This window comes from Pleurodeles waltl, chromosome 2_1 (genome assembly GCF_031143425.1).
Source record: "Pleurodeles waltl isolate 20211129_DDA chromosome 2_1, aPleWal1.hap1.20221129, whole genome shotgun sequence".
Lineage (NCBI taxonomy): Eukaryota > Metazoa > Chordata > Amphibia > Caudata > Salamandridae > Pleurodeles > Pleurodeles waltl.
The window spans coordinates 369,657,539-369,671,564 of NC_090438.1; the positions used below are offsets into that span (position 1 = coordinate 369,657,539).

The window sequence follows — 14,026 nt, forward strand, 5'->3', positions numbered from 1 at the left end:
CATTCGATGCTGTCAAAGGCCATCTTTGCGTCAGACGCAAGCAATGCCGCCTCTTCTGCCTCCGGGGCACCTGTCTCGTGCAGGATCCCATATAGGTGCCTCAGATTTAGTCCAGTGTTCCTGTATTGCTTAAGACCTGTTTGGTCCGGAGTCTATTCAGTATAATTTTAGCCAATACTTTAACCTCTAGGTTTAACAGCGATATAGTCCTGTATTAGCCACACTCCGTGGGTGGCTTGCCCTCCTTATGTATTATGACAATAGTTGCTATCCTTTGATACAGAGGTAATACACCTTCTGCCTTAGCTGCCTGGAAAATAGCCAACATATGTGGCGCTACACTATTAGCCATACACTTGTAGAGCTCCACTGGCAGCCCATTCGGGCCCACCGCTTTACCTGACCTTATTTCCATAATAGCTCCTCATACCTCCTCTACCGTTACATCTTGGTCGATTGCCTCCCTATCATCCGCTCATAACTCCATCATCAGCAAGTCACCAAGAAGTTCCATGCAGTTCTCATATGGCTGGTCCGTCTTAGTGGAATAGACTTGCTCATAATACGTGGCAAAAGCCTCGGCTATATCATCCCCTGTGATTCACCGCTCGCCAGCATCATCTCTAATCTCCCTCACCCAACTCCTATCTCGGTCTTGTTTTTCCAGCCAGGCGAGTAGCTTGTTCGCCTTGTCCCCTGCGTTGTACAGTAGTCGCTGCGTGGCCATACCGTGCGCACATGCCTTATTGTCCACCAGGCCCCTCAATTCCTGTTGCTTAAGTAAGAGACTGTGACAGTGGTGCGGCTGTATTGGGCCCCCAGCTAGACTTTCTGCCTCCAACTTCTGACCTTGCCATCTACTGTCTCACATTGGAGACGGCGCTCCTTCTTAAGTCCCCCTATGAATACCTGTGCTTGCCCTCTGATGATTATCTTGAAGGCCTCCTAGAGTATTCCTTCCGAGGTCACACTTTCCAAGTTATCATCGAAATATCTCCTAACCCCTTTGCATAGCTTGTCGGTGAAGTCTCCTTCCTTTATATGCCAGGGGTCTGTCTCTAACAGTATCCAGGAGAGTGGCCACCGCCGGAAAGTGATCTGACACACCACGTGCAAGATGTGTCACTTCCCTAAAACGTCCCACCCCGCTTTGTTGCGTAAATAGGTAGTCGATACGTGAGAAACTTCTATGTGCCGCAGATAAAAATGTATATTGCCTATAATGTGGTTTATGGGCTCTCCGGTGGTCTGTCAGGCCTAACGAGTTTGCAGAGGACTTCAAGGTCCCAGTATTGCCCCCCCCCCCCCCCTTTGCCCTCAGACAGTCTGTCCAGAGTTGAGTTCATAGTATCGTTCATGTCACCCCCTAGAATAAGAGCACTGGGGGAAGTTCCAGTAGTGCAGCTCCCAGTGCTGGGAGAGTGTCAGCATGTAGGTTTGATGGTATGTATACTGAGCAGAAATTCACCGTCTGTCTGTTCCAGATCCCAGTCATCACTACGAATATCCGTTCTTACCAGTCCTGGTTCTAAGAGTGTCGATCTTTTAGGTAGAATACCCACTTCTCTGGAGGGAGAGGTGAATTTCATGTGTACCCCCAGGTAGTAGCCCATGCAGTCTAATGCCTTGCAGTGGTTCCCTGAGATGCGTTTCTTGTAGGAGGGCCACATCTGGTTCATGTCTGCAGATAAATTGTAGTACCAGTGTCCGTTTAATTAAGTTCCACGTCATGACCTTCAAGGGCTGGGGTCTAACTGTCTCTATGTACCTGGTTGATCCTTTGGATCTGCAACTGCCCGACCCCCTGCCACCACCACCCCCTCCTTCCATCTCCTAGGGGTCCATCGATCCATTCCTGTAATGAGCAAAACACATGCACTTTTACAGTGGGCCTCAGCTCAGTGTGCCACTGAACACCCCAACAACCCCCCTCCTCCTGCTACCCTGCCCAGTAGGCCTAAAAATGCCCACCCCCCAAACTTGCAGAGTGCCTGTCTCCCCAACAGTAACATGAAATGCGATACGGGTGGACCGGCTCCACAGAGACAGCTCCTATAGTGCATCAGATAGTCTCATACCTTACGGTCTTCATTAGCGTGGAAAGCTTCCCACTCACCAGCTGTAGTACCAGAGTCCCTCTTCTCTACTCCTCTCAAGGGGGGGTTTATAGTTACCATACATATGACATCCTTTGTCCCCCCTTAACTCTGATCTCATCATCAGTATACAATTGCCAGATGTAATTCTCATCGTTGACCAGCAAAGATGATCAGCCCCACCCCCTGATTTCAGCCTGAGGTTTCTCCTTGGATCATTTCCCTTCCCTTGCCCCCGTGTCCGAATGGTCCAGTTCACTTTCTGGTCGCTTGTCTGATTTCTTCGCCTTTAGTGGACCTCTTGACTCTCCTCTCTCGTATGCCCACTGGGCGCCATCCCTCCATCCAGTCCCATGCCTCTTCTGGGGATGTGAAGAACCATGATTTGCCTTCTGCTAGGACACGTAGCTTTGCCTGGAAGAGCATCATATATTTCAGTTCTTTCGCTTGGAGGGCTTTCTTTACTTCATCAAAACTGCGTCTTTGTTTTTGCACCTGGAGGGTAAATACGGGGGTAAAAAAGCACTGTGGCGTTGTCTAGGCGTACATCTTCATGCATCTGGGCAGCTTGCAGTATAGCGTCCCGGTCTCTGTGGTTGAAAATTCTCACTAAGATTGTTTTCGGGGATGCACCCCGGTTTCAATGGAGGAATCGGGCCCTATGTGCCCTTTCTACCCAAAAGAACTTGGATAGGCTCTTCTGGCGGAGAGTGTTGACAATGAGGTCTTCCAGAAAAAGATCCACACTCAGCCCTTCGGTCCCTTCCGGAACCCCAACGACCCTGATATTGTTTCTTCACGCTTGCCCTTTTTGGTCTTCCAGTCTGGCAGCCAGCACTCCAGTCTGCTTTGTGAGGTATTGCACTTGTTCTTCCAGCTTCTTAGACGTAGCTTGCAATACTTTAATATCTGACTCCGCAGTTGACACTTTATCGGCCATTTTTTGGAAGTCCGCTCGCAAAAAGGAGACATCTGCCATCACAGTATCTAGTTTAGGCTCCAGCGTGCTTTAAGTCTGATATCGCCACCATGATGGTCCTCAGTGAAAGTTCCCCTTTCTCCCGTATGGTCACATCTGACCCATTAGAAGCAGGAGGCTGCTTTGCACTGCATATTTATCCATTTTGTTAGATTGTGTGGGGGCCTGGCCCTTTGGTTTCATCTTAATCTCAGCAGGGGCGAGAAGCCCGCCACATGTTCCCTCCTCAGGGGGCCCTCTCTCCTCACCGTCTAGTCTTCCTCCCCCACATTCCTGTTGTCGTAGCTAGTCCCCACTTACATCACCCTGCGGCCGGGGGAGTCTCACCCAACTCTCTCCACTGATTTGGCCTGCTGTCTCCATTGGCCCTTTCTTCCTGCTGGGGCCCACTGCTTGGCCCACGCACCTCCAGATCCCAGGCTCTGCCGCTGTCTCACCCCCCTTCCTCCTCAGCACCGGCCTGGTTGACCTCCACACCCTCAGTCAGCTCAAGCCCACCAGCTTATAGGATTTCACCGAGGACCCCAGACCACCTCCGCAGTCCCAGCCTCAGCCCCCGAAATCCTGGTTTTGGTTGCACTCACCCCAGGGCTTGCGTTCTGTCGCAGCCTGTAGTTCCAGGACCTTCTCTGTGCCGGCTCGCTTGCAGGCTCCACCCGCTTCTGCCTGTTGTCTCTATGGGGTCTGGCTTCCGGGCTCGTTCACTCTCTGGCCTCCAGGGATCTGTAGTCTCCATTCGGCTGGCCTCTCACCTCCTGGGCCCCTTCTCGTCATGCCTCCGGTCGGCCGCTGCGCTGGTCCGTCCACGGGAGCCGCTGGCCTTCTTGCCATCACTCCCTTCAGGGCCGCGGCCTGGGTCACTTGATCCGCCGGATCGTGACTCGAGGCATCGGCTGCAGGCCCCCAGCTCAGTCTTAGGTCCAGACCCCAGGGTTCTCCACCATCTATTTAACGGATGAGCCCTACTTCCAGCTCCCAGCCCGGTCGGATCTCACACGCGTCCAGCCGCAGGAGATGGTGGTCTGCCCTTCCAAAGTCCCGGGCTCGATCAACTCAAGTCTCTGGGTCCCGATGGCTCAACTCTCTTCTCCCTTTCGTTTATTGTGTGGGAAACTGATGGATTATGCTGGATTATGGATTTAGTCGTTTAGGAGCCACGGAGCTCCTTTAGATGGCAGCCGTCTCTGTAAGCCTACACAATTAGCTGTTCCTGCTACTTAGTGGCATTACTGGAAACCGTTTCTACAGCTCTTTAAATGAGCTCTTCACTTTGTTGCTATGTACACACTCTAGTTGAACATTAAATTATACCTATGCACCGCCTAACTAGTTCCATTGGCCCATGATACAGTATGGATTGGAAACTGTTTCTCTTGAGGTGATCATATGTCTTGTGCAGGGCCTCAGTGCCATTCTTTGGATCTTCTCTTGGATGTATCTTTTTGCTCCTCTTTCTGACTAATTAGCTTTATCTGCAGCACTCTGGAATACAAATCTGATTGTAGCAGCTGATCTACATAACCTCTGACTCTCATGTATGGGCAACAGTCTTGAAGTGGACAATTGCAGTGTGTGTTCTGTGACTGGTACGAGATCTCACAGAAGTCCTACTTGCTGAATAAGGGTGCACTAGTTCCTAAAGGGACGCTGAATTTCATCACTAGGAAGAAGAGTCAGGGTAGGGTGTTAAGCACCAGGTCTTTGCTATCTTGTGACATACTAAGCACCCTTAGTATTGATGACGATGTAAGGTATCCCACAAAATCCTCCTTCATGGAGGTTGTTTTCTCTGTCTCCATGGTGGCAGTAACCACCGCAAAGTAAAAGTACTTCATGACCTCTTCCAACCAGACCCTGTAGCTGTTGTCCAGGGAAAGAGTGTGAAGCACCCAAAAACTGGGGACTAGACCTGCTTTTTAGACTGTTACATCAGCGGACACAACTGCTCATCTAGGCCTTGATCCAGCTGCAGTATTTACCTTCATGCTGTCCTCAGTACTCTCCTTAGACTTCTTCCTGGATGTACTGAATTGAAGGTGAAAGGTGGAGAGATCCCTGCAGTCCCTCCACCTCCAAGTCTGCTGCAGCCCTTGGATCTCTTGACACCAATACCAATGACCATCAGTTTCTGCATCAAGCGAGTTGTAATCATGTCTTCATGGCTATGTCTTTAAAGGTGCTGTCCATGTTGACACCAGTGTTCTTCCACAAAACCAGAATATGTATCCATTGGTGCCTTTAGGAGACTTCATGAAAGAAAATGTAGCTGTTTGTTGACCTCTCCTAGTGGACACAACAGCATCACCATGGCCATCTAGGATCCCCTGCTCAGACAGAAGATTGACTGTGATTCTTCTTTGTTCCCATTCCGTGCCCCGAAAGCATATTCACCTTTCGCAAGAAGGCATTGGAGCAGAGTCTGAAGATGTTCAGGGATGTTAGTAACACAGTTGCCAGGACCATGAAGTGTTAGCAGTCAGCCCTGAACTGGAGAACCCCTACTAAACTACCATTTGAATGGAAGAACTTGTTTTTTTCACCTTTTGCTGATTAGGTATATAGGCAGTTAGAGACAAGCTAATCATGTCCAAATTACTGAATGCTATCCAAGTAGTACCAGCACAACTGACATCTCTTTTACAGCCTGCTGGTGTATGCTCTTTTTCTGGGGGTAGGCAGACGAAGACAATGAACTTCAGGGAAAGAACATTTCTGCTTCCTCTGCTAAGGTGAGGATATCTCAGTGACTTTGTATGATTTAGCCACCCTCCTCTACACGATTTCAGGAAGTCCAGTCAGCAGTGATGTGGGGAAGTTTTACTTCTTTCTAGCACTACTACACAGCTTCACCAAACACTCCTGGACCCCCTCACTGAATGCCTATCCTCTGCAGCGTTCAAGGCCACCACCATCGAGACTGCCTCGACCCCAGTTCAGATCCCAAGATATTTGCACAAGGTAGTGAGGTTCCTCTTTTTAGGACCAGTACACCAGACAATCCCTCAAAGAGGAGAGAATACACCCACTACTACCTTGTAAGGAAACTGACAACTGTCCGTTAAAGCTTTATGATCTCAGTATGTACCGTTTGCAGCACAAATTCAAAGGTTTGAGTCTGGCCCATGTATTAACAGCTGCACAGAGAAAAGAGTGCATGTGCTTAGTGCACCTACAAGGAATACTTTCCCGTGGTCTGGGTGAAGGGCCATAGTCAGGATCTTTATTCACAAAGGGAAACCAAATCTATCAGTACAAGACATTGTCCTTTGGTCATTGTAGCCTCTTGAGAATTTGCAAAGTTTCTAGTACATGCGGTGGTCTTCTTCCACCCTAAGAGGGTTCCCTGCTTACTCCCACTTGGACAGATGTCTCACTTGAATAAAGACTAAGGACAATGCAAAGCCTGTCTTAGCTAGACCTTAAATAATTTGTACTAACTTGGGCTTTCTGTAAACTACCTTAATTCTTTTTTGGTTCCATCTGAGAGATTTGTTTACAGGGATAGTTTTGCACTTAAGCTTGGCAAAGCCCATTCCTCGTCCAGAAAAAGGTGACTGCCATCAGTCTCGCAGTGGTCTCCCTTGAGGTTCCATGGCCTTATAAATGGAACTTGACCACCTGCCTCATTCTCCTATATAGTCATGGAACTCCTCTGTGGCTTACAATATATCCTTATAATGCACGACACGGGGCTACTTCATCTCTTATATAATAACATTTTAAGTGAGAAAGAACATGTTTATGACAGAGGTAAAGCAATGGAATTCTATGAGGATAATGAAGCAGGCAAGCTCCTTGTTTAGTACGTATAATTGAATAAAGGCAAAACACTATCAAGTAGCTACTTTACTACCACTATTAAATAATTTCGTTAAAATTATGTATTAAAACATTTCCAACTTCTTATAAAATAGAATGAAATATATATTTGGAGAAGATCCAACTTCACATAAACTTGATGGAGATAGCAGAAAAACTGTTAATATCCATCAGAAATCATGCATGCCGCACAGTCCATAAAATGAGGCAAAGCACCGGTTTCAGATCGCCTAAACGGCAAATTCTAGAACACCTTCTCACAAAATATTAAAGAACTGCTTGAAGCTCTGCTCACCTACTTTGCAACATCTGGTAAAATTGAGGGACCAGCCACAAAAGCTACAATACCATTAATACCTAAAGAAAGTACAGATGCATTAGAATGAGGATTCACTTCTCCTTCTCAGCCCTCCGCATCCACTCTGAAAGCGTGAGTTTGTCTTTGTGAGTCATTGGTTCTTGTTACCATTTTTTCATCTGCCATCTCCCCTCTTCTTGTGTGAGCCATGAGGATGCACTGTGGGATTCCAACACACTTTACTGCAGTGGTACTTCGCTACAAGCAGCTCTTACGAGCATGCTTCTTGATCAGAATCCTTTTGCCTGATTGTAGTTGATGACACAGTTTCTCTTGTTGGTGCTGTTGCCACACTCACCTGATGAGAGTCCGACTTCACCACATAAGGCAAACGTTTGCAGTGATATAATACAGTATCATCAGTTACTGATGCAGATGTTGCTGAAGGGCTGTATGCTACTTTCATAAATTTCACAGGGCAAGAGACAGGTCTTTTTGCCTGGAATGCTTCTAATACTCACGAGAAAAGGAGGAAGAACTTCAGGCCACTTAAGATTCACGGAGGCACACATCTTAGCCAGCTTACTTTTGATGGGGCCATTAATCTTTTCCATGATTCCTGATGGTTGTGGACAATATCTACAATGGAACTTGTGTTCAATCTGAAGTACAGTACATAAAAACTTTAGGATGTCAATTTTAAAATGAGTTCCTTGATCTGTCTCAATATACGTTGGCCATCCAAGTCATGGTATTCACTCTCTCAACAAAGGTTTGGCAACTGTGATACTGCTGCTTCTTCTGGTTGGGTAGGCCTTAACCCATTTAGAGAACAAGCAGACAATCACAAGAACAATAAACGAACACGAGAACTTGTTGAAGCCCATTACAAGAAGGAATTTCAATGAAATCTGCTTGACATCTTTCAAATGGGCTTTCTAATTTGCTTATGTGGCTCATAAAAACTAATGTGTTTTTTACCCATAGTATGTCTTTGTCAAGTGACACACCTCCGGCACAAATTGTCTGTGATACTACTGAATTTTTTGTTGCACCAGGTCTTTATGAAGATTCTGGTCATCGCATCCATTCCTATTTGTGTATGGCCATGCAAATACTGTGCCATTGAATGTAACATGGAGTCTAGGAGTACATAATGATGATAGGTAGTAACCCACGTTTCTTTGAAGTTTTTCTTTAAAAAAAAAAAACAGTCACTTCCCATTTCTTCCGCTGATATCCTCCTGGGAGAAGAGGGTCCCCTCAGTTCACTTAATATTGTCTATATTGGATTCATTAAAAGCTATTGACACAATTAGAATTTTAGCAGTTCTCACACTAGTTTCAAATTGTTCTGATTCTTGCACTGTGATTTGCTCACAGTTCAGTTACATTTCCAATGGCACAGTAATTAGACACTCAATTGATCAGCATAATTATTGCCCATTATGACTGTTGTCACCTACTTTGTGGGATTTACGTTTGACCACTGCTATTCCTCAAGGTTATTGTATTCCTTCTAGAAGATCGAGAATACAGGAGCCATTCCTGACAGGAGTACAAGAGGATGTCATAAAGCCCCTTTGTGACTATAGCTGCCCAAAATTGTGTACCACTTCAAGTGCATGGCTGTATGAATTGCCAATCTCAATTCATCTGCGAGGCAACAAGCCTTTGTCAGAGCAAACAACGCTGCCACTTGTGCTGAAGTTATGTCAGACAAGTATGATGCTTCACTGGTTTCAGAAATGGAACAGACTGCATAAGCAACTTTTAATGCTCCTTCAGAGAACCATCTGCAAGCAAAGTCAGGTCAGTCATTTCAAGGGGAACATATTTGAGTTCTTGTCTTCGCTTGGTACACAGTTCTGTCACATGAATGCAGTAGTGGTCAGGGTCCTCATTATCATCTTCATCGTTGTCCAAACGTTGTAGCAGTGTTGCAGGATTCCATGTGTTGCATCTTTTAATCAAAATGTTTTCAGCCGCCAGTATTGACTGGTCTCATCATGAGAGGCGACTGTTCATCGACTGTTGATTTCTCGTGTGAGTCAACAAAATGTCAGCTGAAAAAGGACAGACACAATAAGGGAATGACCCATAACAATTCCATCCCTCCGTTCTATTGCAAGGCAAACAGCTGCAACTTCCTTCAATACTTCCACATTTAAAGCAAACTCCGGGTTTTACTGTGTTCCTAACATGCAATGTTGGGGATGGTATGTGTGTAGGGCATGAGAAGACTTATCAAATGATGCATTAGTTAAGGCAACCGTTGACTTACTCTACAAGTTGAGGTGCAGGAAGCTGAAGGTATAGACTACACAGTGAGGTCTAAAGATGAACCTTAACTATGCTGATAATGGCTAGTTATGTGATTCAAAGGTTGCAACTAAAAAAGCAGACAGCAGCCTTAAGAACCAACTGTTTACTACGTATGTGGTGCAAGTCCTGGTACAGAGATTGTATGTCCTTTACATGTTTGAGAGTGGTTAGGCTTAAAATGCAGCCAAGAAAATGCACATGAATACATTCAAGTGTAGCTAGCAGAATTATGTGATTTTCTTTCTTGAATCTTGTGATCCTGGTTATGTTCTCTCTTTTGATTTATGTGATTTTATTTTTTTTAGTTGCAGTTTTATACACAGGGACATAACTTGATCAGTACGTTTGGGGGTTGTAAGCTTTGGAATTTTCAACAATCACGCTGGCATATAATGTTAAAATACCTTTTTTTGACACGCAGGGTGCATGAGAGGGGGCCTAAGGGGCAATGTAAAAGGAGAGAAATGTGGAATAGTGGGGACACTATGTGAGAGAAAGCACAATATATTTTATAAAATAACCATTGTTTTCTGATGAATTTCAAAACAGAGGTAGGAGCGTTTGTGTGTTTTTGTCCTGTGTGTACATACATTTCCTGGTTAAATCAGACAGACACCTCACCATACCTGACTGAAAGCACCTATACCCACCTATTTATCAAAAAATACATTTATTAGGGTGGTGTAACACCTCACTCACCCCCCTATACTCCCCACCCCTCTCCCAAAGCTATGCCTGTTAGTATAGCACTGCCTAGACCCAGTTGATGGAAGAGCTCTTTAGATTAGCACAATTTAATCAAAGCAGAATGTGGCTAGCATATACTCCTGCTTGAACCAGTACATTATATTATAATATGAGAGTACTTTCTAGAATATACATAAAGATAATACAAAGGGTATTTAGGTAATATTCGTAATATAGTATTTTACTGGGGACTAATAAGTAATATTTACATGTTGCCAACCTTTCAGATGCGAAGTCTTTGCCATTTATACATGGCATTAGGTGGGATGAAGCATGACTCCAAGGTCTCTCTCAATAGTTTACGGAAGTTCGGTTCGGAAGGTTAGAGTCCAGCCCTATGGACCACGTCTGAAAGTGATTGCTTTACTGTCTTTATGAATAATGGAATTTCAAGCAATATGGAAGTTCCACTCTGAAGTTTTCTCAGACTACCTGAGATGTTCAGTTTCTTGGCTAGGTACGTAAGGGAGCCAAGGCAAAGAACTTTGTATATAATAGAGGCCAGTCTGTATATACTTCACACCTCATAGGGAAATTATCTTAGTGCTATTAGTATTGGAGAGGCATGATCCAAGTGTGGTGAGCAAGTTACTAGCCTAAAATAAGTGTAGAGGGCTTCATTGAATGGAGCTAGATATATTCAAGGGATTCGATTGAGCAGCAAGTTTCCATAATTCAGTCTCCACTGCACTAGGGCTCGGATTACTTTTGTAAAGTCCCTTTCCAGCATGAAAGACTTGAAATGCCTTAGGAGTTGATTTTGTGCCTCTCTTGCCTGGAAGTTGTTGTGAAATTTGCAGGTTCAAATTCTTGTCCAGGAAGAAGTCAAGAGTTTTAGTGTATTCCACAAGGGAAGATATACAGTTCAACTTCAAGCATGGCTTCAGCTACAATTGGGTCAGGACTTTTCTGTTTGGGGGAAGGGGACTATCAGAAGGAACTCTAATTTAAATTCATTGCATTTCAGTTGCTGTATCGTCATTCAGTTTTGCATGTTAGTTAGGGTTATTGCTGCATTTTCGATATCATTTGTACAAGCGATTTTTCAGTAGACGCGATTGTCTTCTACGTAGAAGTGGTATGTAACCTGTGATTGATTGAAGGATGAAGCAAGTGGTTCCATATATAAATTGAAAAGAGTGAGATAAAGTGTGAACCCTTTCTATACCTCTTTCTGGAGCTTCGAAGTGATGGAAAGGGAGTTTGCCGGTCTCATGTGTTGGTACCAGTTGAGGTATGATGACAACAATTGAGGAACAATCCCCTCAACACCATTCTTTCAATAAAGATTTGAAAAAGTTTTGAGTGATCAGTATTGTCCGAAGCTGCTAACAGATCAATCAATATGAGTAGGGAGGAGTACCTATTCCTCGAATGCAGAAAACATTGTCTGCTGTTTTTAGAATAGCTCTTTTCTTGCTGTATACTGGCCTGAACTTTGAAGCCAGATTTAAGTTCTGTAAGGAGGTCTATATCCACTATGAAATCAATATCTGCACAGCTATCCAGTACATTGTCAGGAGGGGGACTGACATGGCCAGTATTTAGGCAATAGAGCTCCTTTTAAAAGTGAAGTGTTGATTAGATTTGTCCAGTCTGGAAAGACCGCCAAGCTAGTCTCTTTGAGAATAGCGGAGGGTATGGTTTCAAGGAAATGGGATGGCATTGAGTATTTCTAATGGCGAGAGTACACTGAATTATGACATACTGACCTTGCAGTTCTTAGTTAAGTCTCCTCTGCCCTGTCTCTTCTGCAGGCACATTAAGAAGAGATTGATATTTTTCTCCTCTCCTGAAAGAAGGTTGAAAACTTTTCAGATTTCTCTATAGAGCGATCTGGTTTATTTTACATTCCCTATGCCTGGGATGTGCGTGGTCCAAGATAATGAGAGGAGGGTGAGGCATGAGAGTGATTTACAGAGTTTCAAAGCTAATAGCTTTTTTACCTGTTGCATGGTTTTGTCTAATACATTGGAATGGTGTTGCTCATTGCTGTTCTGGATCCGATGTTAGGCATTTGTTTCCAGAACATTCTTCCCAGGACTAAATAATAAGTCCTAAGACTAAGGAAGCCACACTGGTGAGATGTTGAAGTGTACTTATGTTTGAGGGATGTCAGCATCTACACATCTCATTTCTCCAGTCTACATCATCTTATACCATACAGATTCTTCACAGATTTATTTATTTAAGCCACAGAGTCGTGATTTATTTGTATTGGCATGCTTTCCTATGAAGTATTCTGTTTTGCATATCTTTTTGCTTTGTACATATTCTTTTATCTCAGTTGTGTTTGTAGACATAATTGCACAGAGTACATCCTTTCTGTTATACTTAAAGAAAATATGGAAATGTTAAGATCACTTTTACACCATATTAGCACACTTACCCCAAAGAGTGTATTTACTCTTGAGGTAAAAGCCCCATATGGAAAGGTATGTGAATGTCACCACTGTACCCGATTTTTGCATCTTCAATACATTCTTAGCAGACAAGCTTTTTCCCTCCCATGGACACTCCAATGTTGTCACCCATAACAGACCTTTTCCCCCCCCCCCCCATCCTGGATATCTGGTGGTCCAGAGAATAAGGTTGACTGGGCAAAGACTTTGAATCACCTGAAAATGTCATTAAACTAAAGTGAATCCTGCCCATAAAAGCATTTATAGGATAAACAAAGCACTTTGAATTGTATGTCTGTGAACAGTTTATTGATAACAGTGCTCTTTGCAGTCACAAATTCATTTTTCAGGCATGAATATATGTCAGTTTTAAGTATATAAATATAATTACGTACGTTGTGTTGGCCCATGGCAATTGCTGCATTCCTAACGTGAGCTTTGGAGAAAAAGAACTGAGAAATGTATTTACATAGTCGAAAACTAGATTGGTTTCTTGTTATTGAGGCTTTTGTGCTTACAGACTTGAAGCAAATACCTTGTTTTGACATTAATTTATGTTGATTTCCCTAATGCAGGTTGTGCAGAAATAGCAGACGAAGTATACATGGAAGTTATAGTAGGTGAAGAGGATGCAACATCACTCCCAGATGCACAACTGGAAGATTCAAACGGAAACAAAACATTTGTCCCTGTGGCTTGGGCTGCTACTTATGGTAACAACTTTTTCAAAACGTACTTAGTAAAAGCAGTTTTGAGTTATTTCTCATATTTTTATTTTCTTCATTTAGGGTTTTCTTAAGTGCTCCAAACCACTCCATTTAGTGGCCTCTAAGCGCTAGTGGGTGCCAGTGGGAGGGCTGGAGAGACAAAGTATAGCAGTGAGTATGACCCAAACTATTTGCTAATAGTCCCACTAGAGGATTAACACAGATGACAAAGCCTTGAATGTGAGGTAGTCTGAAGCCAGCTTAAGAGGGGTGAACCGTCTTTAGACATCTGACTGATGAGCTTGTATATCATTCTGACACTTCACCTAAGACATAGAGGTCTAGCCAACCCCATGGAGGATGAGGTGTGTTTTCAGAGATTTGCTGAATTTTATGTAGTCCTTATCAAGTCTCTGTTGAATGGGTAAAGAGTTCAAAAGGGATGAGTTTTGGTGTTGAAAAGAGCGGCTTCTAAATCCATTATATCTGAATCAGTGGCGATACAGCAAACCTCTGTTAGTTGACCTAAGGTTTTGAGTTGGATGGCATAGACCTGATAGTCCAGTGATGTATTTTGACATTCAGTCACATAGTGCCTTATGGACAGTGCAGAGAATTTTGAAGGAAGCATTCACTTTCATCGGGAGCCAGTG

The 14,026-nt window shown here is 44.1% G+C and overlaps 1 protein-coding gene across 2 annotated transcripts in view; it reads left to right on the top strand.

Moving 5' to 3' along the window:
• The window catches only part of ZNF711 (zinc finger protein 711), a 267,445-nt gene that overhangs the window by 148,007 nt on the left and 105,412 nt on the right, over positions 1-14,026 (top strand). For both annotated transcript variants that reach the window (XM_069212629.1, XM_069212633.1), the window contains exon 6: positions 13,242-13,379. In XM_069212629.1, coding sequence (XP_069068730.1) covers positions 13,242-13,379 — 138 coding nt within the window. The remainder of the gene's footprint in view (positions 1-13,241; positions 13,380-14,026) is intronic.